At 48.6% G+C, this 27815-nt stretch overlaps 1 protein-coding gene across 5 annotated transcripts; it reads left to right on the forward strand.

The window, feature by feature from the left end:
* The first annotated feature begins 309 nt into the window (after positions 1 to 309).
* LOC143167045 (centrosome-associated protein CEP250-like) lies at positions 310 to 27805 on the forward strand. 5 transcript variants are annotated; one of them, XM_076352054.1, is made up of 25 exons: positions 310 to 441; positions 1303 to 1359; positions 2199 to 2281; positions 2859 to 3024; positions 3748 to 3854; positions 5140 to 5367; positions 5950 to 6046; positions 6540 to 6638; positions 7622 to 7783; positions 8090 to 8268; positions 8709 to 8891; positions 9840 to 9984; positions 10268 to 10414; positions 10601 to 10831; positions 13081 to 13274; positions 15565 to 15692; positions 15899 to 16068; positions 16537 to 16716; positions 17877 to 18011; positions 18352 to 18495; positions 18947 to 19078; positions 20561 to 23080; positions 24615 to 24770; positions 25197 to 25310; positions 27427 to 27805. In XM_076352054.1, the coding sequence occupies exons 1-25, from the start codon at positions 343 to 345 to the stop codon at positions 27631 to 27633; spliced, it is 6063 nt and encodes a 2020-aa protein (XP_076208169.1). In that variant the 5' UTR covers positions 310 to 342; the 3' UTR covers positions 27634 to 27805. The 5 variants fall into 5 exon arrangements, with proteins under 5 accessions (XP_076208169.1, XP_076208170.1, XP_076208173.1 ...); XM_076352055.1 differs by having other exon boundaries at positions 24618 to 24770; XM_076352058.1 differs by lacking the exon at positions 20561 to 23080.
* Positions 27806 to 27815: the final 10 nt, after the last annotated feature.

Here is a 27815-nt window from a genome sequence, read left to right on the forward strand (position 1 = left end):
TTAACAGTCCCTGAGCAGAACTCGCTGGAGCAAAGCGCTGCCGGGGCGGCCTCTCCCCCGCGGCAGCACCGCAGCCCGGCGCGGCACCGTCAGCGAGGAGCGAGAAGGGAACCGCTGCCCCAGAGCGGCCCGAGCGAGCCCGGCTCTCCCGCCCCGCGGCCCGGCTCCCGGCCGCGCCCGGCGGGCAGGGTGAGCCGCTGCGCCCGCCCCGGCAGGCGCCAGGCCGCGGCCCGGGGCCGCCTGAGCGCGGTCCGCCGGGGCAGGCCGCGGAGCAGCCCCCGACGCGGGGCCCGTCAGGCGGCGGAGCCCCGCGGGCGGCGGGCCCGGCTGGAGAGCGGGGGCATGGCGGCGCGGAGCCAGGCCTCCCTGCGGCGCCGGCTGCAGAGCTCGCAGGAGGCGCAGCACCGCCAAGCGGTGCTGGTGCGGAAGCTGCAGGCGAAGGTGAGGAGCGGGGGCGCCTGCCCGGGGGGAGCTGCCCGGGGCCGGGCCGCGGTGGCGGGGCCGGGCCGCCCGCGCCGCGCGGAGAGGGGACTCGGCGGCGGAGATCTCGGGGGGCGAACGCGCGGCCCCAACGGGGCCCTCCCCGGAGCTGCTGCGGGCGGGACGGCGCCGAGCCCGGAGCTCGGGGGAGGCGCCGGGGGCCGCCCGGCTCCGCCCGGCCCGGCCCGGCCCGGCCCGGCCCGGCGTGCTGGGCGCCTCGCCCTGCCGCTGTCACCCCCCCGAGCCTCTGGTTGGGTCTTTTTCGCACTTGGGTAAAGATGCCTGGCTTGCAAACGCCTTTGTTTGGCCCCGTTAGCAGGGGGCTGTCCCAGAGGTAGGGCTCGAGCCGGCGGGGGTGGTTTTGGGCGGCCCCGGGCAGAGGCAGGCAGCTCTGAGCAGTGGCTGAGCAGGACTGTGGTCAGAACTAACTTCACCTGCTCGATATTGAAAAGCGATTTTGAAAAGTCATTTCTCTAGCTGCAGGGACCCACTGGGCTTTTAGCCCGTTGGAAATACTCATTTGGGGTACGTGGTGGCCATAGGCCGGGCATGGCTGGCTAAGTCTGTCTCATCATTCTGCTTGCCATCGCTGTCTTAGGATGAGCAGATAGTACTATGTGTGAAAGAAACCCTGTCTCACTTTCTTTAATACTAGGGAAAGTGAAGCTTCCCTATACCGTAAGGACTTCTTGTGGACTGTATCAGCAGCACTGTGAAATGTACTGTGCTTGGGCTGTAAAGACTTAGAGAAAAGCTAATGCAGGAGGAGCCGAGTCTCTTACAAGCTGCATTGGCTCCTCTTCATTCTGTCTGTCCATCTAGGTGCTGCAGTACCGGACTTGGTGTCGAGAGTTGGAGCAGCAAGTGGAAGCAGGAGGGGTGAGTGTGTGCGGGTTGCTACCTAAAGACAGTGTATGTAGCATTCGTTAACGCAGACAAAGAAAAGCTCCCCAAAGCAATGACAGAGGAAGACAAGATTTTGCTACCTGAGGGTAGCATATATCTTTATGGGAAAGGTGGTACGACACTGCAAAGACACATATATATAATCACAAAGCAAATACAATAACCAACAACCTTTCAGCTCACAGTCCTATACTCAGTCCTACATACCACCTTTAAAGAAGCGCTGTAAGTTTGCCCGTCCGTGTTTTGTCCGGTTGCCATTCTTAGAGCAGCCAGGAGTCCCAGAAATGCCAGTCCAGACAACGCTATCAAGAAGGATTTCAGTTTTGTGAAAGAGTGCTTTATTGCTGGAGTAACATTTTGTCCTAGGTCTCAGGAGAGGGCTGTACTGCCTGTTACATTATATGGCTGTCTCCGAAAAAGAATCGGTTGAAACGTAGCATTTTGGAAGGCAAGAATGCTGGCGTTCAACATACAGAGCTGGCTCTGTGCTTTTCTTTCTGCTTCGCGGCTAAAGTAGACCTAGGAAACGAAGGGCAGGAGAGCATTCCCAGGCTCCAAGTCGAAGTGAGCGCTTGCGGTCATGAGCCTAGGATACCTAGGTGTGAGAGTGCAACAGTGGGAGACTGAGGAGAGCTGCTCACATTGAGTAACACCCTTCCCCTCCCTTCCTCTCCCTAGTCACGACACTGTTGTGCCTGGAAGAAGCCACGAGCTCCTGAGATACCCAACAAATGGAGGGGAAAGCGATGGATGCTAACAGTAGTGAAGGGAACACAAGAATTTGACTAAACATTTCCTTTCTTCTTAAGGGATCCCTTCCAGGCAGGTGGGAAGCCACAGAAGACCACAGCCTGGAGAAAGCACTGCTTCAGGTGGAAGAGGAGCAGCAAAGGTACCCGGAAGAAGCGTTCCCTCGTACTTGGTATCCTGGATGCTCATGGAAGTGAGGGAGAACCTGTCAGTGCTACCTAGCCTCCCCGAGGGAAGCGGCTGGCCAAGCTGCTTTGAAAGGAGAGAGGTCCACAATCTGTTTTCTGTGGTGCAGTAATAGTGTTGTGTGCTGAATGGCTCTGTTTTGAGCGGGGGGTTATTCCGGGTGACCTCCAACGGTCCCTTTCCAGCCTAAATTATTCCGTGGCTCAGTAGGTGAGCGACTCAGGACAATGCTAGAGAAAGGTGACGCATCCGGAGATCAGCAGCAGGAAGGGGAGGCAAGACGTTCACTGTGGGCATCATCAGCGTTGACGAGGAAGGGGAAACCAAAATTGTAGATGGAAGTTGAAGGCTTAAAGCAAAGAGAAGCAAATGAGTTTGCCATGACAGAGAGATCTTAGTTAATCCTAGAAAGCACTTCTACTGCCTCTCAGTTTGACAACAAAGTCAGTGTTGAGGGAGCTGGAAAATCACGGGGATGCTGCTTGTGGATAGCAGTTGTTCAGTGACCTGATTGCTGTTTCTCCCTTTCCAAGGTGTGAGAATCTGGCAGAAGTGAACGCTCTCCTGCGGGAGCACCTCGATAGAGCGAATGAGGTTAATTCAGCTCTTAAAGAAGATGTTGGAAAGCTGACGGCGGACTGGATGAGGGCCCGTCAGGAGCTGGAATTGAAGGAGAGTGAATGGCGCAACGAACGTGAGGTAGGGATAGGCTACAGGAACGTCAGATGTGCTGCCAGGGTGGAGTGAGAATGCATTTTATTTCTGGCACAGAGAACTTGCTGTGTGAAGTTGTGGCTCTGTTGAGGATGTATTGGTGTTGACGGGCAGAAGGCAGGGGTGTGAGATGGAGGAGTGTCAGCAAATTGTGGTGATGGAAGATGCCCACCTGCTGTGACCATACTGCTCGGTCTTAAAGGCAAACGCTTGCTGTTGCTGGGCACTGCAGGGCAGTCACACAGGACCGCTCATCTTTTTAATAGTTCTTAAATCTCCGTCTAGAGCAGTGGAGACCGGAGAGGTCTGTGTGTTTTCGGATTCAGAGTAGCCAACCGAAGAACAAGACAGGCCTCCCTTACCAGCGGCCTGCTGTAAGCAAATCTGACACTGGTCTTGGAGGGGCTTGTTTTTGTCTTCCTCCACCAAGACTGTTAGACACCTCTGCAAGGCGAGGTGATGAATCATGATCAGTTTGCTCTGCTGATATCCACTCCTGCAGGAGAAGCGTGGATGTTCCCTTCTTCGAAGTCAGGTGGCAGGTCTACTGAGGATGCTTCTGTGGTGCCTCTTCAGCCCTTGATGCCCCTGTTGCAATAGTTATTAAAGGAGACCTGGTGACGGTGGTTGTACTCTCTCCTATCTGAAAGACTTGTACAGTGACAGTGAAGGCTCAGTTGGCATTTCTTTCTGTCTTTGCATGTTTAGCTTTATGACAACTGCTTGAGGGGTGAACATAACCGTCTACTCAGCCTGTGGCGTCAGGTGGTAACCTTCCGCCATCATTTCCTGGGAATGAAGACTGCCACTGACCGGTGAGTAGAAGTTAAGGCTAGATGTCTTGCAGACAAAAGTGTAGCTTCCCTTCACACCCGCTTTTTGAGCCTCGATGTTACGTTAGTTGCGGCTAACGGTATGATTTCTCCTTTGACAGTCTGAAGCAATGCCGTTAAGCATGCTTTAGGCTATTTTCAGAATCATTTTGTTTGATGCTGGTTTTCAGATAAAACTGTGGGGCTTGGGCTATAATCAATGCAGGGGCCCTAAACAGATGAACTTGACTATGGTGATGTTTGGGCGTATTGACACAGACACGGGCATATATGGAGACATTGGAAGCGACTCACCAAAGCTATGCGTGCAGCGTGTAGAGCAGTCCATTTAAAAGAATGACTGAAATCTGCCTTAAGTCTCACGGAGTTTCTTTTCCCACTGCTCCTGATGGGAAGATCACTCCTGAATAGATCTATTATTTTTCTTCTCATTTCCAGCTTACATTTATTCTGGTCAGTTTGTATCCGCTTATTCCTGTACCAGCATCGTTGAGAGAAAGAATAGCTCCTCCACCCTGTTACTGCGTTTATCCAATTTATTTTGCTTCGTTTGATACCTCTTTTTGTGATTGTTTTCTTGTTCTCGGGCTCTCTGAGGTTCCTTTCTCACAGTTGCCTTCTACACAAGCAAAAATAGTGTAGCCTTAATAGTACCTTCTTCTGGTGTCAGCTTGCAATTTCAAACTCTGGGTTACTGTCAGCCGTTTACCTTATTTGATTATAAGCTTTCCTTAATGTGAGAGTGTGCCTGACCTACTATTTAATTCTTGTATTGTTTGTGGGTTTTGTTACAACATTCTAGGCTTATTCTTACACCACCTTCCTGAAACGTTTATTATGTAGCTATTGTCACGAGCCTCTTAGCAGTGCAAGTGCTGATAATAATGGGTCGCTTAGGGCTGATCCCTTAGGTGTAAAAGCCGGGGACCTTGGTAAAATTCCTTACATCTGTTAATGATAATTAGAGTATGTTGATAAGAGAGAGCAGGAGCAACAATTAGTAAGAGTAATTAGAGGACCTTGAAGCCTTCTGGCTGTGCCATACATGTCATCTTATCTCTGAGGAGAAAACAGGCTCATTCCTCAGCTACCCAGTAGACTCATTGCTCAACTGTCAAGATGAGTCCTGATCCCAAAGTGTCAGATGAATGACGAAGATGTCATCTTTCCTGCCAGCTTTTACTGTTGCGCAATTACGTGCTTCAGAAGTGAGTCAGCTGATAAAGATGGTGGTGTGAAGATTAGCTCTCTCTTTATTCTTCTTCAGAGATTTGTCAGAGCTGAAGGCAGAGCAAATGAGGCTTTCTGGAGCTATACTTGTAAACTGCTCCCGTCTAAACTCTGGCATACACCTCTGGGAGTCCATCGCTCTGGGCAGACCTGTCCTGAAGGATCAGGCACAGCAGCAAGCGGAACAGGAAATAAGCCAGAAGACTCAGGAAGTGATGTGCTTACAAGTCAGGGGGGACCTGGAGAAGAAGGAGCTTCAGGACAGGTAAAGGTGTTTTAAACTTTGCTGTTACCAACAACGTCTTTTGTGGCTGCTTCCTGGATTCTTAGATGGGCTGTGTTCACATTTAAAGCACACCCATTCTGCACAGCCCTGTTTCTGTCCCCAGTCAAACCACTGCCTTCAACAGAAAGGGTAGAAAAAACCGTCTGACTGACTGAGTAAGACAAGACTGGAAAAGAGATTGCATATTACAATGTTTTTGCTGTTAACTGGTTCTCGGTGAGAAGTTAAGACCAGTATAAAGGGAGCTCTGTCTCTTGTACAGCCCTTTTGCTATCCAGAACTGTGCTAAAGGGAGTTGGGAGGAATTTGCCCAGGGCCATCACAAGCAATGTAGCACCTCTGTACTGACAAGTCCTCCTTGCAAGACTGAGTGCGGAAGGCCTTTGGGGCAAGAAGTGCCATTTTGCAGCATCAGGCTTTTTAACCTGTAGAGATGAACGCTGCCTTTGCTGTATTTTCTGGGTTGAACTTTCTCTGCTATGCTTCTGGGAGCTGTGTAGCTCTTTAACAGGTGATGGTGTGCAATGCTTTTGGAATGGCACGTGGACCTTCTCTTCTCAGGGTGATGGAGCTCTCGGCCTTGCTTGTACAGTCTCAGAAGCAGAACGAGGAGAAGGAGAAGACCGTGAAAACGCTTAACGACACTGTCGAGATTCTAGTATGTTTTACCTTTACCTGGGAGATAGCCCAGTGTTTGCTCTCCAGCCTTAGCACAAAGAGGTGTGGCTTGCTCAAGAGAAGGAGCGGTAAAGATGCTAGCTGTATGGGAACATCGGGCGCACTGCCAAAATATTCCTTGTGTGTTTGGCACACGTGGAGTCAGTCCAGGTGCAGGCAGTGGCAGGGGAGCTGCAGACAATTCAGATGTCTTCCTCAGGGGGGTTGCACCAATGCAACCAATTCTGCCTGTGACTTTAAGTCTCTCGGGATCAAGGTTCCTTGGAATGGACGGCTTCATAGCAGCCTATAAAAACTAGCTGTTGGTCTTTCTCTTCTTAGTTTTAGCAAAGAAGAAATTGAATAGATATGGGAAGGAATACACTGGAATCACCAGGGCTGAGGCTTATCGGCGTGACAATGCTACTGAGGATGGGAATGCTACAGAGGGGAGCAGCTCTTCCCTGCCCACCCTTTCCTTATTCTGTTCTCAGGAAGCAAGTTGGTTAGAGAAAGAATATGAAGCTGCATTGACTACGAGAGCCAAAGAAGAGAATCTTTCCCTCCAGAAGCTGATAAAAGATATAACTGAGGTGAGTACAGAGTTGGGACCACATCCCTGTAAATTTGACTTAAAAGTACTTGAGGAAGGCAACAGACTAACCCAGGGAACAGATAGAGATGTTGATTACTGTCTATGTTAACTGCTACTGGCTGTCTAATTTTTATACCACTTTTCTGACATAAAACCTGTTATAACTTCCGAGTTGGCTGTCCTGTGACACTTCAGCTGAGTCGCTAGAACTTTCAGTGCCTTTGCCTTCGGCGTCCCGCTAAGGTCTCTCTTGGACTGTGCTTTCTGAGTTGGCTACGTGACATTTGTATTCCAGTGTTGCTTGGAGGCTTCCCGCACCCTCCTTGAGCAATGACGCTGTTGTTCTTCAGATTTTTATAAAAGGTCACTGACTCAATCGATGCACTTGCCAGCTCTGCTCCTTCACTCTACATTCACTGACCCCAGAATCGCAACTGGTCTAAGTGTTTAGGGGTAGCTTTAACTTAGTCCTAAACTTCGCTCTGTGGAGGGGGGCTTAGTCGTCAGATCTTTTACGCAGCCTCTCACAAAGTCAGTTCTTTCCCCTTAGTTAGTCATTTTTATCCTCTTGTGCTACTGCTCAGAGTAATTATAAACATTAGCTTTTTCACTGCTGTTTTCCAGTAGTCATCAGCTTCCTTCTTCCCTGGGCAGCGTTACTGTTTCCTTTCATTGCTGTTTCCCGTGTTGATCTGGTGCTTGTGTATGTGGCTCTAAGAAGCTGACGGAGACCAAAATCATTCCTGAGAGCTTCAAGAAACTGAGCGTTCAGGCAGCCTCCAGCCACTTCACACTTGTTTCTTCGTGTTTATAGTAGCTGTATTCAGAAACCCCTGGAGTACTTGTGGCCACGGGGACAAAACTTCTTTGTTGACTGAAGAAATGAGAGAATTGAGTTTTTAACGACTCTAGGGTGAAGTGGGGGGAAAAGGAGAAATAGATAAAGAAAACCAAGAGTAACAGCTTGATGTGGGCTTTCAGGTGGTGTTAGATGACAGTGACAGCACGGTCAGCATTATCTGCACTGACAGTTCCCAGCATGCAGAGTCCAGCAACGTCCTCCCTTGTCTGAGCTCCGTTGATGCAGAGCATGCCTTTGTATTGGTTCAGGAAGCACTGGCAAGGAGGCGAGGAGCAAGGCAGGTGAGAATTTCTGCTTGTCTTCACCACTGGCCACAGGCTCAGCTGCTAATGCCTCACTTAGCTTGAAACCTTTCCGTTTCCTTAGCCAGTTTCTTTCTAGCCTTCCCACTCTTGGTACCGTATTGCCTTGCCAGTCTCACCAGCTCTGTGTCCTAGTGCTTTTCTCTCCTTGATCCCCACCCCCTCATCACAGCTTTTGCCTTCAGGTGAGCTGTCTCTCTGCTTGCTTCTTCTCCCAGCTACCTGGAGCCATCTTCCCTGCTTCTTATTGCTTGTTTGTGCTCTTTCCCTGCCCATTCCTTGCAGGCCCTAAAAGAAGAGCTTTCGGCCAGGCAGGACTCTATCAATTTCCTGCAGCACCAGCACAGGCAGCAGGAAGAGCAGTGCAGGAAGCTGCAGCAAAGGCTTGAGCAACTGGAGGAGGAATGCAAGACGTCCAGCAGCCACCGGCAGCACCTCCACTCTCTGGTAGAAGCACTCAGAAGGTGAGTGTTTCCTCCTTCTCCTGCGTTCTAGAGGCAATCTGCTTCCAGTTCTGGGAGTTCAGCGGCGTTATGGGCAAAGAACTCGCCTGCCCTACCACGTGTATGCCTCTGTTGGGCACTTTAGCATCCTCCTGTCGCTGCTTTTCATGCTCTGTTGTGAATCCTAAGGCTGTCTTGGCGATACAGAGCGGTGTTGGAATACAGGACGCCTCCCTCTCAACATGCTGCATCTGTGAATTCCGTTCTTTCCTAGCCGCCGCTTCTCACTGAACGAAGGCAAAAGCCTGCTTTCCTTTCTCTTTCCCTCTTCAGTTGCCTTGTGAGGGGAAGAGCAAGTTCTTCTTTACCGTGCTCCCCACAACTCCATCCTGGAATGACGAAAATGGGGCCCGTGACTCTTCAGGCCTCTTCATTCTTCTAACTGAGCCTTGTCTCTGCAGTGACTGTGCAAACCTCGAGAAAACCAGGGAAGAGCTACAGCACCAGCTTGAAGTAACGGAGCAAGAAGCCTCGCGTCTGCGTCAAAGTAACACTGAACTGCAGCTGAAGGAAGATTCGGCGCAGGGGGAGAAGGTGGAGCAGCAACGGACGATGGAGAGAGCGCGTCGTGACCAGGAGCTCCTGTGAGCGTTAAAGCTTTCTCTGGGCAGGGGTGGGCGTTGCTGGACTTTAGGAGGCCCACTGTAAAAGAATGAATTCTGCATGCTCATCATTTGTAGCATAGAAAGGTGAAGGGAGCACGTGGGCAGGTCTGGCTACCTACTGACCTACAGCATAGCTGCCTCCTTGTACTTTCTTTATGACCCTTTAAAAAAAGCATTCCAAACCCGACCAGAGTAGTTGATGACAGGCATAAGCGGAAACAAGAGAGGTTTGGACTGGATTTCAGGAGAACAAAAAATTGAACCATGAAGGCAATCATGCAGCAGAACAGGTTGCTCAGAGAGGTTGTGCAGATTCCATCCCTGGAAATTTGGAAGACCCAACTGGATAGAGCCTTGAGCAACCTGGACTGATCCCACAGCCGACCCCAGCTGCTTTGAGCTGAAGACTGGGCTAGAGGCGTCCTGGGGTCCCTGCCAGCCTGAATCATCCTGTGATCCTATGGTTATTGCATTGGAAATTCACGCACATCTCCTCCCCCAGTAGATTGCAGGCTCTGTCATTGTTTCGCTGCTGAAGGCAAGAGCAATTGTGGGAATATTAATCTGGACTTAAAAAGTCTCTCTTACCCAAAGAACAACTTTGGAAAGTCTTGTATCCGATGTACCAAAAAGGAGAGAGAGAACCATCAGGCAGGAAGCCGTTCAGTTGAGAGTACCTGAACTTTTTGGAAACGTTCTGTGATTTCTGGAAGCTTGTTTCACTTTCTCAATGACGAATGTTTCACCTGCATCAATGACAGAGAGTGATGCAGCTCTAGTCAGGAAATTGCAGCATTCTTTAGGTGTAAATAGAAAGCTGTTGGAAATCATTCTAACTGTCATATCTGGGACATAGTATGTGCTCTTGGTTTTGGAAATGAGAATGTTTTTACATTAAAAGCTTGTTTGTCTTTCCCCTTCTCATAGACTGAAGGACTTGGCTGCACTTGAAGGAAAACATTCACTATTACAGAGTGAGTTGGTAGCCGCGAGAGAGACACTGGAGGAATCGCACCTTCAGAGGGATCTGCTGAAGCAAGAGAAACATGAGCTTGCCATGGCACTGGAGAAGGTGTGGTCACCTTATTCCTAGGTAGCACCTGTGGGAGAGGGAGTTGTGATAGCAGGACCACCACAGATGCTGTTTCTGGCAGTAGAAGACAGGGAAAATGTTGTCCTCCTTCTTGGAAAATGGTGATCAGACCACACAGGCTCTTTGGGGTAGTTAGTCCCCACGTGCTTACTGGGAGCGCGGAACTGGGAGTATGTCAGAGACACACAGGGGATGTGGAGTTGCTGCTTGAAGTCAGGGGTTTTCCTGCTTTTGTTGTCATGCTGTTCTTTTGTCTCTCCAGGCAGAGCGGTCGGTAGCAGAGTTGACAGGGGCTCAGAATAAGCTGAGTGCTGAAATAGCTGAACTACGTGTTGCAACAGCGAACACGAGCGGTATCAATGAAGCTCTTGCACTGGATAAAGCGCAACTGAACGAACTTGTGCTGCAGGTGAGCAGAGTTGCCAAAGATCTTGCCAGGTGTTCGTCTCCAGCTGCTGCTTCTGCTCAGGCTTCTTGCCTTCCGACAGTATGACTGACTGAGTATGGAAATGTTGGTCTTTTTCCTGTCCAAGCCAAACCTTCTTCATAGTAACTCTTACTGTATTTTATTTCCTCTGTGCCTCTGTGATTGTAGCTGGAGCAAGAGAATGAAGTTCTGTCAGGAAAAGTGGACGGGATGGAGAGAGCAAAGATCTCTGACCAGGAGAAGCTGAACTTGTGTAGAAGAACAAATGAAGAGCTCTGTGCCGAGAAAGCCCACCTGGAGCAGCTGCTGAAGAAAGCAGAGGAGCAACAGGAGGGGCTGCGGGTACAGCTGACGGTACTGGCAGAGGAGAAGGAAGAAACCCAAGAGAAACTCAGTCAGGTGAGACCAAAACCGTGGTGCTTCTGGGTGGGCATTTGGCTGCTTGGCTCAGTGAAGCTGTTATCTGTTGGATTCTGCAGTGTTTTTGTCAAGGAGACGCTTGGTAGTGCTGGAGGTCAGAAGGCTTTGTTTGCTTCTTTTTGGAAACGTGTTGATGGCCTTCAGAGCTGTTCTGCAATTCTCCGAGCTGTCCTCTGCTTCTACAGATTCTTTTGATCCACCTGTCTGTGTTGGTCTCTTTTTTGGCTTTTGATAAGCTGCAGAGAGATGATTGTGTTGCCCGTGAATCTGAGCGGGGCTACTGCTCTCACATGTGGCAAAAGAAACAAACTGTGTAGCTCTGAATCCTTTTTCTGAGGCAAGAACAGGGCTGCATGTTTCTATTTATGCTTTTTGTTGTGAAGTCTGCAACTTTCAAAACTCCCATTTGTTTGAGCCTAGAGAGCGGGACAAAGCTGCAAGTCAGTGTCTGCTGTCTTGTATTGCTAAGAATGGGAATGACATCTTGAAATTGTTGAAATTGTATTTTAAGACATACATGCAACTTTGTGGCTGGAAAGCTGCCTGGGGGAAAAGACCTGGGGGTGTTGGTCAACAGCCGGCTGACTATGAGCCGGTAGTGTGCCCAGGTGGCCAAGAAGGCCAATGGCATCCTGGCTTGGATCAGAAATAGCGTGGCCAGCAGGACTAGGGAAGTGATCGTCCCCGTGTACGCGGGGCGCTGGTGAGGCCGCACCTCGAATACTGTGTTCAGTTTTGGGTCCCTCACTGCAAGAAAGACATTGAGGTCTGGAGCGTGTCCAGAGAAGGGCAACGAAGCTGGTGAAGGGTCTAGAGCACAAGTCTTCTGAGGAGCGGCTGAGGGCACTGGGGTTGTTTAGCCTGGAGAAAAGGAGGCTCAGGGGAGACCTTATCGCTCTCTACAACTACCTGAAAGGAGGTTGTAGCGAGGTGGGGGTCGGTCCCTTTTCCCAAGTAACAAGCGATAGGACGAGAGGCAATGGCCTCAAGTTGCGCCAGGGGAGGTTTAGACTGGATATTCGGAAATATTTCTTCACCGAAAGGCTTATCAAGCATTGGAACAGGCTGCCCAGGGAAGTGGTTGAGTCCCCATCCCTGGAGGTATTTAAAAGACATGTAGATGTGGCGCTTAGGGACATGGTTTAGTGGTGGACTTGGCAGTGTTAGGTTTACGGTTGGACTCGATGATCTTAAAGGTCTTTTCCAACCTAGACGATTCTATGATTCTATGAATTGTTAGAGCCTCTTTAGGCTTTGAGGAAGAAGATGAGAAATAGGTGATCGCGCAAGACTCTTCACGCTGGACTAACTGATTTCGGTACCCTGGCAAAAGAGCTGGGGAGGATCATGTCACTGTAGGAGACTAGGGAGTTTGTCATCATTTAAATGTCAGTTTCATAATGTACAATCTTGGGTATTATGGGATAACTTTGAGAGAATTGTTTGTTTCTGATGGTCTGTTCTCTGTTAGATAGTCTTAGTTTTGGAGTACGTGGTATGTTTGGCAAATGCACAGCAGAGGTGTTATACTGAAGAAAGGAGCTAAAAAATCATGGTTAATCTTCAAGCTTGAATACCAGCAAGGTATATTAGACACCTTCTTTGTGTAAGACAAGTAAACAGTATTGTTGACATGAACTACTGTACAAACAGAGTCTACCATCTCTCTGGCCACGTCAGCCAGACTTTCATAAATCACTAAATGACACTGCTGACCGCAAGGGCTGTTTCCCTGCCAAGCGTCACCTCATTGCATCCAACTGCTTTACACGCTGCAGTAGGTGACACTTTGATCTTTTTTTTTCTAGAAGGAGAAACCATGTGTGTTTTCACTTTCTTCAGCGAGCAAAGTTGCTTTTGCTCAGCCTTTCCTGAAAATTTCCAGCACTGGAATAGATTCTAATAGAGTTTTAGTTTGCAAGGTTCTGGAGTTCTGGAAAAGGCAGTATTTTTGCATGAAAACACGTAGTCCGGGGTATGTACGTTTGTCGTGAAGGAGCTGTCTGGTCCCAGGCAACCCAGTATGGCCTTACTCATCACTGTCAAGTTAACAGTGCCAGTGCCTTTTGGCAGCCCAGGGTATTAGTGCGGTATACAGCAGGTGCTCTTAAGCTTTCAGCCCACAGTACAGGAGCTCTTTCTCCTCGAGCTGATTCAGAAGTGGCACTGGCTGGCTCTGCAGAGAACTCCAGAGAAAGGCCTCTAACTGTATTTTGTCCCGCTTTCAGGTTTACCGCCAGCAAGAGTCGGCTAGCAGTGGTCTGGAGCAGTTGCGCCAGGAGTCCTCTCGCCAAGGGCATGCACTGGCCAAGGTGTCCAAAGAGAAGGAATTGCTGGTGCGTGAGAAGGCTGCCCTAGAGGTGCGACTGGCAGCCATGGAGCAGGACAGACGAGGCCTTTCAGAGCAGCTGGCAGAGGCCAGGTAAAGGCAGGGAGGACACCCTAGGCAGGACCTTATTCAATGTCTGTAGTTATAAAGGTGGTAATCGTTGCATGAGGATTTATTGCATCCTGTGTGCTTTTCAGATGTTTTCACCTTCCATGGACAGAAAATGGAAGAATCTCGAGGGGGAAAAAAAAAAGTATACCTTGATTTGAATGTTATTTTTCTGACAGGTAAAGCTAGCAAAGCTCTCCTGAGCCTTGCGCTCATGTTTATGCCCCGTTGCACATTCCTGTGTGAAGTCCAAAGCCAGCCAACTTGGCTCTGAATTGAGTAATCGTTAAACCATGCAGATGTTTCCTGAAACCTGAAGTTTCTCCCTGGTTTTGGTTTCTTGTTCTGCATTTGAACATAGATCTTTCCTTGTCAAGTAGTTTGACATGGGATCGTCAGAATTCAAGGCTATTACATACGGACGTTGTGAGGAGGACACTGCCATTTAGGGTGAAGCTCGAGGCTCACGCTGAAAATCTCGAGGGCCTTCTGTTTCTAAGCTAACTCTTGTTAAGTGTGGTGCAGGACCTCGAGTTGGTTACACCAGCAGCAGGGAAACCTCTTGTGAATTCTCGACAGTCTTCGGGGATTCTTGCCCATCACTGATGTCTGGGTCCTGTACTCCTCACCACGTGTCGTTTAGAGGCAGATGCCATGGCGAAGTTATACAGGGAAGGAACAAGATTCTCTGCTTCTGCTGTATCAGGTTTCTAAGACCAAATGTGACAAGTTCTGCTTTTCCAAAAAGAAGAAAAAAAGCATCGAGACGTTTGTCCTCCTCTTAGGTGTTTTTTAGAAGACTCCTGAACTTGCAGAGCTGTACAAATGATGTTTCACAGATTGTTTGGCATGCTTCTTGACTTTTACACTTTACCGCTCCAGAGTATGTTGTTAGCGAGGCTGATAAACACCATTTTGACTCAGTGTGTTTCCTGAGAGCTGCTGCTTCTTCTGAGCTCCAGCTTCTCTTATTTGATCCAGCTGAATTATGTTTGGTCAATTACTGGGCTGTTATTAAGTGATTAGATGTTCAGTTCCTTTTTTTTTTAGAAAAAAGAGGGATCAATTATTTTGTTAGAAAGAGATAAACTAGTTATGAAGAACCTTTGGCAATAGATAACGAAAAAATCAGCAACTATTCTTGCCAGATGTTGTTCTCAAGAGCCTTTTGTTGTCACGGTTTTGGACTCTACCTTTTCTGTTCTGTTTTAGAGACTGACTTCTATTTGTCCTTAAAACGGGGCACATTTACCTTGGACTGCCAGAGATGGGCGTAATCAGAAATAGTGCTTGTTCTCCTTCTTGCAGATAGAGCCTCCATTGTCCATCAAAGCAGGGAAATCCTTCTGTTGTGGGTTTTATTGTTGTACCACTCAGGTGCCCCTTTACCTTGAAGGATGTTATCCTGGTCGCATGCCTGTACTCGGGAGGCAGCGCTGTGTATTGTAGGAACGTGGCACACAGGACGCTGTGTTAGGTCAGGGAGGTAACTGCAGCTCCTGGTTCCAGAATCCTGTGTGTCATACGCACCAGTTGGTTGAAGTCTATGGATGTAACAATTTGCATCTGCAGTACTACAACTTCCCTTTTAAAGAGCGACAAGTCATTTGGGCTACTGCTTACTTAGTTAGCAACGCTTAAACAAAGGGAGCAAGTGTTTCTCTTGAACTTCCAGCAGTTTAAACTAAAGGATACCTGTCTCTCCCTTCATATAGTTCCTGTTCAGATAAAATCTCGTTCTGATTTCTTCCAAATGCTGCTACAAGCATGAGACTTTACCCTCTCATCTGATGTATTTCTGGAGTCCCTTTTAAATATAGGGAGTCTGGAAAATTACCTACCTATACCTACAGTATGAACAGCACTAAAAAGTCACGAGTCAGCCGGGGAAATACTCTTGTTCTGTCCCCCTGCAGAGCAACTTGGAAGGGCTGAGGAGATAAGGGCTGTGAGCAGAGGCTGGGCTTTTGCTTGCTGGCACAGACTTTGTGGGCACAGCTACCTGCGTGTCACAGCAATTTAAGATTTGGCTGTTGAGATCAAATTCGGCTGGGCTTTCTGTGTTATGCTAGGTCATGAAGAAAGCCTGGACATTCCCTCGGAGGGGCCCGCATTGCTATTTTAAACGGTAGAAATATGTTTTCTGTATACAAGTTTCCGTGCAACCCATTTTCCGTACTCAGGTGTAGGGATCTTGAACGACTTCTTACTGGAATAACTCCCTGTGGGCGTCAGGAGCAAGAAACTCATTTCCCTCCGTATTCACAACTTGCAGGTCAGTGAAGGAGACCCTGGAATCCAGCCTGTTTGAGGCTCAGCAGCACTTATCGCAGCTGGAGATCGCCAGGAGTCAGCTTGAAATCCAACTTCACACAGTCACGCAGGCCAAGGAGGTGATACAAGGTGAGAGCCTCCTGCGCTTTGTTTCTGGTGATCCCCCTACCTAGGGAAGGTGGTATAAAAAATAGCTCTCTGTCCGCAGTGCTTCTGAGGAGTGAAGGAGATGGAGGCAGATCCCTCCTGCACTGAAATTCAAACGGCTTAAGGTCAGTAAAGTCAGAACCATTGTTTGTGTAGACTCTGAATCTTGCCATTTGTCGTGTTTGCAGGGGAAGTGAAGTGCCTTCAATGTGAGCTGGAAGCAGAGAGATCTCTCGTGAAGCAGGAACGGGAAAACATGGCGCAACAGCTCTTGCGGACAGAACAGCAGTATAACAGTACCCTCAAACTTTGCGAAACTGATCATGAAGTGGAAATAAACAAGCTCCTGCAAGACCTGGTAGGAAACAATATGCTTCTGAATTCTTCAAGCAAGCTTTGTGGGCTGACTTTAGAAGACGACTAGCCCGAGCGTGTGAAATGGCAGCAATCCTCTGTCATAGGCCACACGTTGGTAGGCCAGGCAGCAGAGCCAATGGCTCTTCCTCACCCTGCAGTCCATCTGCACCTTTTCACTGATGAAAAGGGAGGTGAGCTTTGAAAATAGAGACTCTGAGAATAGATAGAAATCCTGAGGAGAGAGGCCCTAGGAAACAGGCAGCCATCAGAGAGGGGAAGGTAACATCTCCTTCTCTTCCACCTGCTGACCCTCCTTTTAAGTTCCTTGACAGGACACGATATATGGAGGGCACAAAGCCGCCACTGTGCACTGTTCAGGTCGGGGGTTGTGGGGGAGGGATGAAGCTTCACATTTTTTTGAGGAGCTTGGCTGGGACTTCATCTTGAAGTCTTTTCCTCCACTCATCAGGCAAGCGAGCGGGAAGGGCACCATTCAGAGCTGCAGGAGATGCTGGAGCAATGGGAAAAGGAGAAGGCAGAGACAGGAAGGGAGCACGAGAAGAAGCTGTTTGATATGAAGCAGAAAGTTGCTACCGTGCACGCTCAACAAGAAGAGGAACGAACCAGAGTCCAAAACGCCAAGCAAGAGGTAAAGGCTGTGAAAGGAGAATTTGTGTGGTTCTTTGCAAAGCTAGAGCTGTGGGAGATGACTGGATATCGGGCTGTGTGGAGCATGCCCTACATGTTTTCTACATTGAATTTGGTGAGGTGAAAGGCGTGCAGGGCTACCTTTGGGACTAGGAATGAGACCTCTCATAGGAAGCCAGGCAGAAATGTCACCTTTCATTTTAGATTTTTGTGCTGCTATTGTATTCTGGTTTTTCTAAGAGTTACCTCAGAGTATCTTCACTGTTCTCTTAACGGTCTTCTTTTGACGTTTACTGATACGTGTTTATAGCCTTAACTCCATTAAAGACCAAACTGAGTTTGTAGGACTGAATCCCCATGAGGATGGGCTTTTTGTTTGGGGAGGACGGGGAGGGGCGCAGCAGGATTGTTGACAAAAGAAAAATCTTTTTAAAGACTCCTCTGAAATATTTCTGGGCAGTAAAACAGAGGTGTCTTCCGGGCTGTGTTTTAAGTCACTTGCTGGTAAGCTATTTTGTGCCCAGGTCTCCTGTGCCAGAGCAACCCTGCGATACGCTGAGAGTCCTCCTTGTGTCCTACCCAAAGTCCTCTTTATGGAGGCTGCCTAGGGACAGCAGTACCCCCAGCTGTGTCTACAGGTATTGAAATGACAGGGCGGCGCTCAGAGATGACAGTGTGTCCCTGTACTGTCAGTACTTCTTTGGTAAAGTCTACTGAATACCTTAAAACCAAAGTAATTTTCACCAAACCTCACTCAGAGTACATGAGTTTTCTGAAAGAGCTGCTAGCTTCAGCCCTCTGGCAGCCTTGTGTTTTCTCTACCGCTAAGTAGGTGCAGAAGTCGCTACTGAAAGACAAACAGGACACAGCGCAAGACGAGGGATACCCTCACCAGCAAGGCGAGACACTTGAGAACTGCCACACATTCTCCTGTTAGATGACTAAGAGTTTGTTGGAGATTCAGTCGCAGATGGACTGTGGATGGACCATGTTTATACTGCCAATCTCACTTAGGAAGCTGCGTCTCCAAGTGGGCAGATAATGACCTAGGAGACCAGCAGCACAGTGCTTTGAGACCGTGTGAGCCCATGGGTCTTTGAGTCTTGCCACACAAATTTTGTATGGGAAGTTTAAACCCGTCTTCTCTTTGTTTCTGTGCAGGTCCTGCTAGAAAAGGAGCGTGAGAAGAATGCTTTATTAGAGACGCTACTCCAAACGCAGGGAGAGCTAACAGAAGCCTGCCAGCAGCTAGAGCAGCTCAGGCAGGACCTGAAAAAGCAGCAAGAGAATGGGCAGGTAAGTCGTTGACTAGTAGGGTAGGTTGAAAGAACAGGCAGTTGGCAATTGGACGTAAGCTGAGAGAGAGGCTGAGGGCCAGGTAACAGAGTGAGGGCAGTAACAAGGAAATAAAACCTAAGTCCTGGGACTGAGGAGGCAAGGACTACTGCAGGCACTGAAAGCACAGAGCCTGGTAAGCTCCAGAGATCAGCAACAGGAAGGGTGGGTTACAGTGGAACCAGAGCTGGGTAGAAAAGCAGAAAGAAGTGGCTGAATGAATGTGATTTTGAGACAGAAAGAGGAAAAAGCTGAACCCGATGGCAGGTCCCAGTAACTTGCTCTCCATTTGTGTTTACAGAACATCACAGAAGAGCTGCAAGCAGAGCTGCAGCAAACTCGGAGTAAGATCAAGGCAGTGGAGAAGAGGCACAAGGAAGAAATCAAAACCATCAAAGAGGAAAAGAATGTTCTTCTTCAGCAGAGGGATGCTCTGCAAAAACAGGTGACTGAGACAGCAGTAGATACTCTGGTCATCAAACAGGTGGTCTCTCCCCTTCTTGCCTTTCCATTGCAGAGCAGGCTGATGGGGTAGTCCCTCTGACTGCCATCATACTGTGGTCTCCAGCTCAGCTGGTCTGAAGGAGGCTTACTGGTCAGCTGAATCTCAGCTGCTGCCCTGGCCAGATGGGCTGCTCCTTTTGCCTGTTTGCCAGCAATCATCAGAGTGGATTTCTGCTGGCCTGTTACTGCTAGCCTTGTTTTTTAAGGTGGTTTTTCAGATGAACATGGTGACGCACTTAGATTGTTAAACAAGCTGGCTGTATCCATTGTGAATCTGGTACTCTCACGATAGGGTGAAATTTAAAGTTGTCCTTTCCCTTTCCTCACAGTATATGATATGGCTGACGGCGACAAGCTGTAGTCTTTGACTGCTTTGTTATGTTTTACTTGAGGTGGAAGAGTTGACGTCTCAGCTAGCAGCCTCCGAAGGGTCTCTAAAGGAGGAGGCTATGACTCTACATCAAGAGGTGGCGTCTTTGGAAAGGAAACTCGAGAGCACCGAGAAGCAAAGAAAGGATGTCCTGGTGAGGCTGGCAGATGCTGTGAAGGGCCATTTCTTACATATTTTTTGGCCTTCTGTTAGTCATTCTAAGGAGCAACTTTTTTTTGTGGTTTAACTTTTCCAATTGCATTCTCCTGAATAAGTAGGAAAAGATGCCGTAGTCATATACGACTCAGTTACGAATCAGGGTGCTTATTTTCCTCAATTCTGAAGGTTTCTGCCCTTGAAGCTTTAGTCAAAGTAATTTTCAAACTTGTCTCTATTTACATTGCATGGTTTGGGCAATTATTTGTGTCCAAAATTTCTAAACACCTGGATCTGGAAAAAGGGGTGAGAAGACAAAGTTTGCTAATAATAGAAAGCTGTTCAACATTGCCCGTCTGAGAGCAGACAGCGGGGGGAAAAATGAGACATTTGAGAAACAAAAGTGCTGATCCAGCTAAATATGTATGTCTGCAAGGGGAAAACTAGTCCCGATTTGAAACACGGAATGACAGACTGTGACCTGACCATTACTCCTTCGAGAGGGGGACAGTGGCCTTCTAGAGGATGGCACCACGAAAATTCTACGCAGTAGAGGTCCAGGGGGGGAAGTAAATGAAACGTTGGGGTTGTTCTCAAAGAAAAAAAAGGGAAATCACATGTTGGGGTTGTTCTCTCTTCCCTTCCTAATAGAGAGAACATCATCGTGCCACTGCCTAAATCATGCTTAGTCTGGACTGGAAATCCTGGCTGCAGTTCTGGCAGCTCCTCCCCAAAAGAACACCCTAGAGCCAGCAGAGGTTCAGCGAAGGGCAAAAGGGAAGATGGGACCGGCTGAGTAAGCTGGGAAAGACGCAGCCTAAAGAGTGGCGCAGGAAAGGTCTACAACATCCTGAGAGGCAGGGAGAGAGGGGGCAGCGGTCGTTCACTCTCTTGTCCAAGAGATGAACGAGAGCCATCTGATGAAGGTAGTGAGAGCCACGCTGCAAGCAAATGACAGGAGGTGGTATATTTACAGCAGAGCAGACCTGTTGAACTCCTTGACGAAGGGTGTTGTAAATACAGCAGGTCTATATGGGGTCAGGAGGAGACTGAGAAAGTTCTCACAAGCTGGAACAGTGCTGGGGTTGGGGAGGGGAGGTATCACGTAAGTCCACCCGACTCTTAGGCTTTCTTCCCTGGGTGTGCACTTACAGGCACCGTTACATACGGGAGACTAGCCTAGACAGTTGAGCCAGTGCAGCTGTTCCTACATGGTCGGTATTTTCCCACTCCTCCATTTACAATGACTCCAAAAATCAGTTATGGACAGAGTTTGATAGATACAGTACAGTTCTCAAATCTTTTTTGAGTGACAGTAGAAAATTTACATCGAACAGGGAAACCAACTGGAGAGCTCGAATTTTCTACTAAAAGCTCCAACTTCAGCCCTTGACTGCCACTGGAGCAGGAGTTCCAATCTAGTATGACAACCAAACATATATAGATGGAATTATTGAACCTCTTCCTCCCTGTTCTGCAGCATGACCGGGACAGACTGCAAGCACTTAAAGAAAAACTGGTATGGGAGAGAAGACTCCTTCAGGAATCAGTCACAGCCTCCGAGACCCGAGCAAATACAGCAACAGATATGAATCACTGCCTTGAACAAGAACTCCAAACTACACTGTCTATCTTAAAAATTAAAAATGAGGAAGTGGAAACGCAGTGGGAGAAAATCCAGACGCTACAGAAAGAGGCAGCAGAGGTAAAAGCTTTGCAGGAGAATCTCACTCGTATGACTGCCATCCTGTCAGAGAGGGAGGGAGAAATGAAGTTATACCAGGAACAGATGAGAATGCTGGAAAAGCAGAAAGAAATGCATAAAACTACTCTCGATCAGGTTATTAAGGACATAACAGAGAAAGAACAGAAGACAGGATCCCAGCAAGAACAGATACAGGAGCTGGAGAAGCAGCAAGAAAAACAAAGGATTGCTGTAAGCAAAATGAACAAAGACCTGGAAGAGAGAGACCGGGAGATCAGATCCCAGCGAGAACAGATACGGGAGCTGGAGAAGCAGCGAGAAATGCAGAGGACTGCTGTCAGCAAGATGAGCAAGGCGCTGGAGGAGAGGGACCAGGAGATCAAATTCCAGGAGGGGAAGATAACGATTCTGGAACAACACGGTACCTCACAAGTGAGAAATCTGCTCGTGGATCTTGATCATATGAAAGGGAACTTGAAGGAGAAAAACATAGAGCTTATGTCTCTGACCCAGCAGATCCAAGAACTGGAAAAGGAGAGAGAACAGGTGAAATCTCTGCACGCAAGCCTTGAACACCTGAGGGCAGTTCTTAAGGACAGAGAGAGTGAGTGTGCTTCTCAAAGGGAGCAGTTCAGGCTCTTCCAGCAGTACAAGGATCAGCGAGAGGGGCACCTGCAAGAGCTTCATGGTAAAGTAGAAAAGATGACACTTGCTTTATCTAAAAAAGATCAAGAGCTTGAGTCACAACAAAAGCAAATCCAGGAAGCTGAAGAAGTCATGGAAGTGCAGTTAAGAACTGTCCGTGACCAACTGGAGCAGACCTTAGAAACCTTGAAAGAAAAGGACAGGCTCATAGACATCCAAAAGCAACAAACACGGAACTATGAGGAAAAAACAGAAGAACGGATGAATGTCTTACAGAGAGACTTAGAACACGCTAAGGCAATACTGAAAGAAAAGGATTTCATGATTGAATCTCAGAAGGAAGTGATTGAGACCTTCCAAAACCAAGAACAGGACTCTGCACAGCAGAAGGAAATTCTGCATCATCTTCAAGTGGCACTAAAGGAACAAGAGCAAGAAATTTTATCCCTTAGAAAACAATGTGAGGCATGCAAGGAAAAGGAGGAGAAGCGTGAAGCTGAGCAAACAAATCTTCAAGCAACAAAACTGACTCTGAAAGAAAGAGAAGAAAAGATAGAGGCTCTGGAGGAGGCTATCTCTAAGCTTCAAGAGCAAAAGGAGGAGGCAGCGATGCAGACTAAAGCCATACTGCAAAAACTAGAATATGCTGAACCTTCTCGAGAAGCTAGAGATCAAGAGAGGGTGTCTTTGCAAGAGCATGCCCAGGACCTTCGAGAGCAGAAGGAGTTAGAAGGCAAGCAGGCCAAGAGCCTACAGCAGGATCTAGACGAAATGAGCCACGCAGTGAAGAACCACCGCTTGGAGTGCCTCAGGCAGACAGAGCAAATGAACACGTTCCAGCCTGGTGAAGAAAGCATGAAAGTAGCACTAACATCATGCCAGAAGCAAGTGAATCTGCTTGAGGAAGCGGTAAGGAAGAGAGATGAAGACAATGAAACTCTTCTGCAAAAACTCCAGCGCCAAGAAGAAGAACTGAAGACCTTGCAGAATCTCCAGCTTAGGCTAACCAAGAAGAATGAAGAGGTTAGACACCACAGAGAGCAAGAGAAGCTCCTGGAAGCAGCCTTGCCTGAGAGGGAACGAGAGACCAAGGCTCAAGGTGGGCAAGAAGAGTTAGAAGAGGAAATAAGAGGTCTTCGGGAAGATCTCCAGCACGTTCGGCAGACTCTGACAAAGAAGGATGCAGAGATCAAGTACCAGAGAGGCAGAGTCAGGTATTTAGAGGAGACTCTGACAGGCAGAGAACAGGAGCTTAGGAGGCAGAGTGAACTCCTGAAACAACTAACATCAGCTTTGCGATGGGAAGATGAAGGCGAGACCCTAAAGAAACAAATCCAGAAACTCCAGAACTGGGAGGCAGAGGAAGCAGAGAAGAGGAAAGTTCTCCAGGAGAGAGACCGTCTCTTGAAAAGGCAGGAGGAGCTAACCCAGCAGCTGGAAGATGAGAGGAAAGCAAAGGGGGAAGAATTGGAGCGTGTGGTGGCTATTTTGAAGCGGAATGAAAGCGGAGAAATCGAATGGAAAGAGAAGGCACAAGCACTGACTCTTGCCCTTACCAGGAGTGAAATGGCCAATGGGACTCCGAGGGAAGAAATAGCCATCCTGCAGAGTATGGTTTCAGAGAGGGACAAGGACCGGTTTCATCTTCAGGTAGGCACTGTGGCTGATCATCAGTCAACTAAAATGTCTGTGAAGGATTCTAAAGACGTTTTCCATAAAGATATGGGAATATATATTCCCATACATATATGACCTGCTTGGCCAAAGAAACCACGATTGCGGCCAGCAGGCTTGCCTGTCTTTCTAGCTCCGTCCAGAGCCCATTCACCTGCCAGAATGTTTTCTGTCAAGCCCAGAACTACTGGAAGAGCTACAGAGCTTGCCGTTAAAATTAAAGCAAGTCCAAAGGTTGGGGGTGGGTAATTGGTTCTCTCCTATCTAGGCAAGCTTAGCCAACGTCTCGCGGTTAGGATTTGGCATGGAAAGGAAAGGGCACAGTTGACCAGACTAATGCACTAAACTTAGTAGAATTTTGTAACGATGGCTGAACAGCAGCTGCACTGATGGCGCTTAGAGGATGCTTTCAGAGACGTCGATTTCTGAGGTACAGCTTTTCCGGTGTATTGAAAAGAATGGAATTCGTACCGTTGCCTGATGAGGTTAAAGGCTTCACTGCACATGCAGGATGTACTTGTGCCGCAGTCCAAAAAGCACGAAGGCGAAGTTGTGTGGATTTCTCCAAGGTGATCTGACTCGGGTACTGCTAGTGGAACAGCTGCAACAGCCTGTGCTGCAAACTTGCCTGGGACTCTGCCAATACTTTTAGCATTACGTTAGTCCACAGGCATGTAGAAACTGCTACTAATAAAATACTGTATTTATGCACTATACAGTTGTACATGACTTGAGAAATATTACTGCCAGCCTGATCAGGATGATGACGGGTATTGTGATCTGTTGATGGGAAGCAGACAAGGGCAGGGAGCATGAAAACAATGGGAGGTTGCAGTTGCATCCGTATAGATCAGGTATGCAACAGCATTAGATCAGGTAATGCGCTTGCATCCGTATAGATCGGTATAGTGCTGATATCAAGACTACATTTATAGATGCTGTCAGAGAGCGCTTCAAGGAGCACTTGATGAACTCATCAAGAAACCCACGAGGGGGGAGGTGGCTCTTGACTAGGTTCAGAGCAGTGCACAGGGCTTGGTTGATAATGGGATTTTTTCGAAGAGCAGTTCTGTAATGATGATGTAACAGGTAAAGGGAATAGAGAACAAAACCTTGGCATTTTATCACTGCAGAAACGCATGCTTCACCCACATGTTGTTTGGTTGTCCGAGGACAGAGCGTAGAACTACAGATAGGAGGATATACAGTGAAGGTCAAAGAGGATGACCAAAGATGTTAGATAGCTTCCCTAAGAGCAACATGTCGATGTGGAAGTCTTCATGACGGACAAGAAATGGCTGAGAGAGAGGGAGCTGGAAATACTACAGACCTTTGTGAAAGCATGAAGTGGCTGAATAGGAAACGAATGTTTCCAGTCTCTCACGGGAGGAGAAGAAGGGACTTGGCACTGTCCATTCCTGAGTCCGGTCACTCTCCCCGACGTGTTGGTTCTGGCCCTCCTAACCTTTATGTGGCACCAGCTCACGTAATCTCCTCTCTGAACACCCAGCAGGCTATCGCAGAAGGGGAGCAGCTATCGTGGCTCTCGGAGAAGAGACTCCTGTCGCAGCGGCTGGAATGTCTGCAGCGAGCAGTTGCAAGGCTGGAACATGAGAAGACGGAGCTGAAGCAACTCAACGCTGAGCTCAGGAGGACTCTTGAGCAGGTAAAACAGGCTCTCATTGCCTCTGCAAAGCCTCACGGTCCTCTGGAACACAACACGTTTCCACAGGCAGCACTTTGGGGTCCTCTGTTTGTCTCCTTCCCTCTCCCACTTTCCCCTGTGGACACACACTTTTGTATTCTCTCTCTCTTCTGGCACCCCGCTGCCTTCACAAAGGCACATTCACTCCGGAACCACCCTTCTTGCCCCAGCGTCCCCGTACACACCCATTTGACTCTCTTGTGTCAGGAACTGTTTCCTCTTGCGCTTTCTCTTCCATAGTCTACATCGAGTGCTTTTTGCCGCCAACGTTCTCTGGTGCAATTAACGGTCTCTGAGCAGACATCTCCTTGCCATGACGTCCAGAGGTCCTTTTGCTCCTTGTTTGGTGGCAGGTTTCTGTGACCCTTTCTCCTGTCCAACGTGCAGGTGGAACGTGAACGGAGGAGACTGAAGAGAGATCACGGTGGTCGGTCACTGCCAGATGCATGCGGCTTTTCTCTCTCCGAGTCTGACCAGCACAAGATGCCTGCTTCTAGACAGGTGAGAACAGAATCTTACTTGGTGGGAGGAGGCTCTGGCCATACGGAGCAACGATGGCAAATCCCAGTGGCAGCAGCCCCCCAGTATAGACCTAATAGAAGTCAAATATAGACCATGGCCCTGACCAAACTGGAGGCAAAAAAAAGAAATCCTTGCATTTTCTTCACAGGAGGAGTCTCACGCTCGCTGCAGTCGATTAGCTGAGTTACAGAAACAGGTGAGGAGTAGGAAAGCTCTCATCAAAAGCCACTGTGGCTGTACTGATGGGCACAACTTTGCATGATGCCACAGCCCAAGTTTTGTTTGGCTGTCAGGAAGTGAGTACACCAGGCAGTGTCTACACCAGGTAGTACCAGTTAGACACACCTCTTGGCCACGGCCAAACAACATCATTCACCTAGGTCTAGTCTCTGACTTGCCTAAAGGGCAAGTGGGAGAAGGATTGGAGGAAATTCAGAAAACTGGCACTCGCCTGAAAGTAGAGACTATTCTAAGGATGTTCCCCTTGAGCTTACTCATCTTGTTGACTGTTTCCATTTTCCCTTGACTCCGTTAACAGTGGAGCTTGCATCATATCAGAGCTCCGGGGATCTGAGGCAGTGCCAGAGCTTATAGCCTTCAGGCAATCGTTAGTGTCATACTGCTATGCTGTGCTAATCGTGATCCCAGTATCGGACCGAGTCAGAGACCTAAGCACTGTATGGACATGGGTTTTGTCAGTGCAAGAACGTACATTCCAGCTACTGAAGCCTATTGCATCCTTTGACAGTGGTCTTGGCAGTAGCAGCAGTCGCCAGACGTCTCTTCCGTGTACTTTTATGGGTCTGGTACACCCTGGTCTCCCTGAGGAGGCGAATCTTCACAGGCGCTCAGGGCGAAATGCATATAATATTTGTATCGGTAGACTACATGATGCTTAGCTCCGGCAAGTGAGCTGAGAATACTGCTGAAGCCATCAAGGTATATCTTAAGGATGTTTTCACCAGGAAGCCTCAGTGTCCGAAGTTCTGTTGCTACAGATAACTAACTGAACCCCCTTCCCCTTGTGACTGACTGTTGCGTCTGCCTGCACCGTGGACCCACTTCAGCAGTTCAGCAGTTCAACGGAGGTGCTCTGCTCAAAGAATAGTCCTCACCTGGCTGGTTAGGGCACTCCTCTGGGCCTGGGAAACAGCAGAACTGGAACTTGATCTCCCACTTCCTGGGAGATGCTCGTAGCAGCAGCTGGCCACTTCTCCCACTCATACCTCTGGGTTACCTACCAGAGCGTGGGAGGGTTTTTCAGGCTTGCAAGCCCAGTTTCACAAAGGTGCCCTTATTATTTCAGAGAGAAGGTCAGATCTGTCCCTCTCTTCAGTGGTGGTGGTCCCCAGCCTATGCACAGAGTTTGTTGTGAAGTCCCTTTGATGTCTTACTTTCCATGTGCATCTCCTCCACTCCAGAGCAGGCAGAGGGCAACATGCCAGAGCTGCTGTGGCTGCACTGCACTGCAAACCTAACAGGAGGTGAGAGCAGCTGGGTCTCTCCCACCAAAAAGCCCAGCAGGCAGAGCTCCGTGTTGTCAGGAAAGAATAGAATCTGAGGCGTTTCAAGGCCTCAGCAGTCCTGTAAGGCTCATTTTCCCCCCTGGGCTTTGTTCATCAGGTTATGCTCTGCTCCTCTGTGAAATGCTCTGAAGTTAGGAAAAATGAGAGTTTGCTCCCTTTTCATGTGCTAGCTGTCACGTTTTTAAGCTGGATCGCAACAGAACAGTTCTTCAGTACCTTGTGTAACCAGTAGCCCTCCTGCTGAGGAAAAAGCACGTGGAACTAAGGTGTCAGTAGCCCGAATCTCTCTTTTGAGAAAAAGAGTTGGGTTACTAAACCCTGTAGGAACCTCTCTCCTTAATATACATGTAATGTCTCGGTGTTGTACACGTGAATGGTATGCCAGAAAGAAACTCGGAACTGTTGATAATCTGAGTTTGGTTCAGGGTGACTCTGGGAACCTGTTACTTCCCATTCCACAACGACAAAGTGTTTGTCAGGGCTGGAGTTAGCGGGTGCGTCTTCCCCGACGTCCGCAGATGGTCCTAACAGCGTGGGCTTGCCTGAGCTCGGCCTTTTGCCTCTTTCAGGTGTCCCTTCTGCAGACGCAGCTGGCACAGGAGCGAAAATACAAGCAGGACTATATTGAGTGCTGCGCCAAGACCAGCCAGGAGCTGTCAGACCTTCACCAAGAGCTGTCTTACTCCTTAGCAGCTGTGGTCAGGGAGCCCAGAGCTGCTGTTCTGGAAGCAGAGACTCGGAAGCTGGATCGGTCTCTGAACCTTCATTTCCTGTAGAGGAACAGCTGCAGCATCACGGGGCTCCTGTCTTGTGCCCTTCCCGGAAATGTATTATGTTTTGCTGTGGGAAATGGGGGCGCATTTGTTCTGTTTGCATTTGGAAGCATTTCCTAGCGGCAGTGATTTTTAAGATTTTTTTAAATAAAAGCAGTTTTGCAGGATCGCACTATTTCAGTAAG

Source organism: Aptenodytes patagonicus, chromosome 14, assembly GCF_965638725.1.
Source record: "Aptenodytes patagonicus chromosome 14, bAptPat1.pri.cur, whole genome shotgun sequence".
Lineage (NCBI taxonomy): Eukaryota > Metazoa > Chordata > Aves > Sphenisciformes > Spheniscidae > Aptenodytes > Aptenodytes patagonicus.

What these genes read in the sequence shown, in the direction of transcription:
- LOC143167045 (XM_076352054.1), top strand. Translation starts at nt 343, where the DNA reads ATGGCGGCGCGGAGCCAGGCCTCCCTGCGGCGCCGGCTGCAGAGCTCG. An exon ending in GGAGGCGAGGAGCAAGGCAG is followed by an intron (nt 7,784 to 8,089) that starts GTGAGAATTTCT and finishes CATTCCTTGCAG; the next exon opens with GCCCTAAAAGAAGAGCTTTC. An exon ending in AGCAGCAAGAGAATGGGCAG is followed by an intron (nt 18,012 to 18,351) that starts GTAAGTCGTTGA and finishes TTGTGTTTACAG; the next exon opens with AACATCACAGAAGAGCTGCA.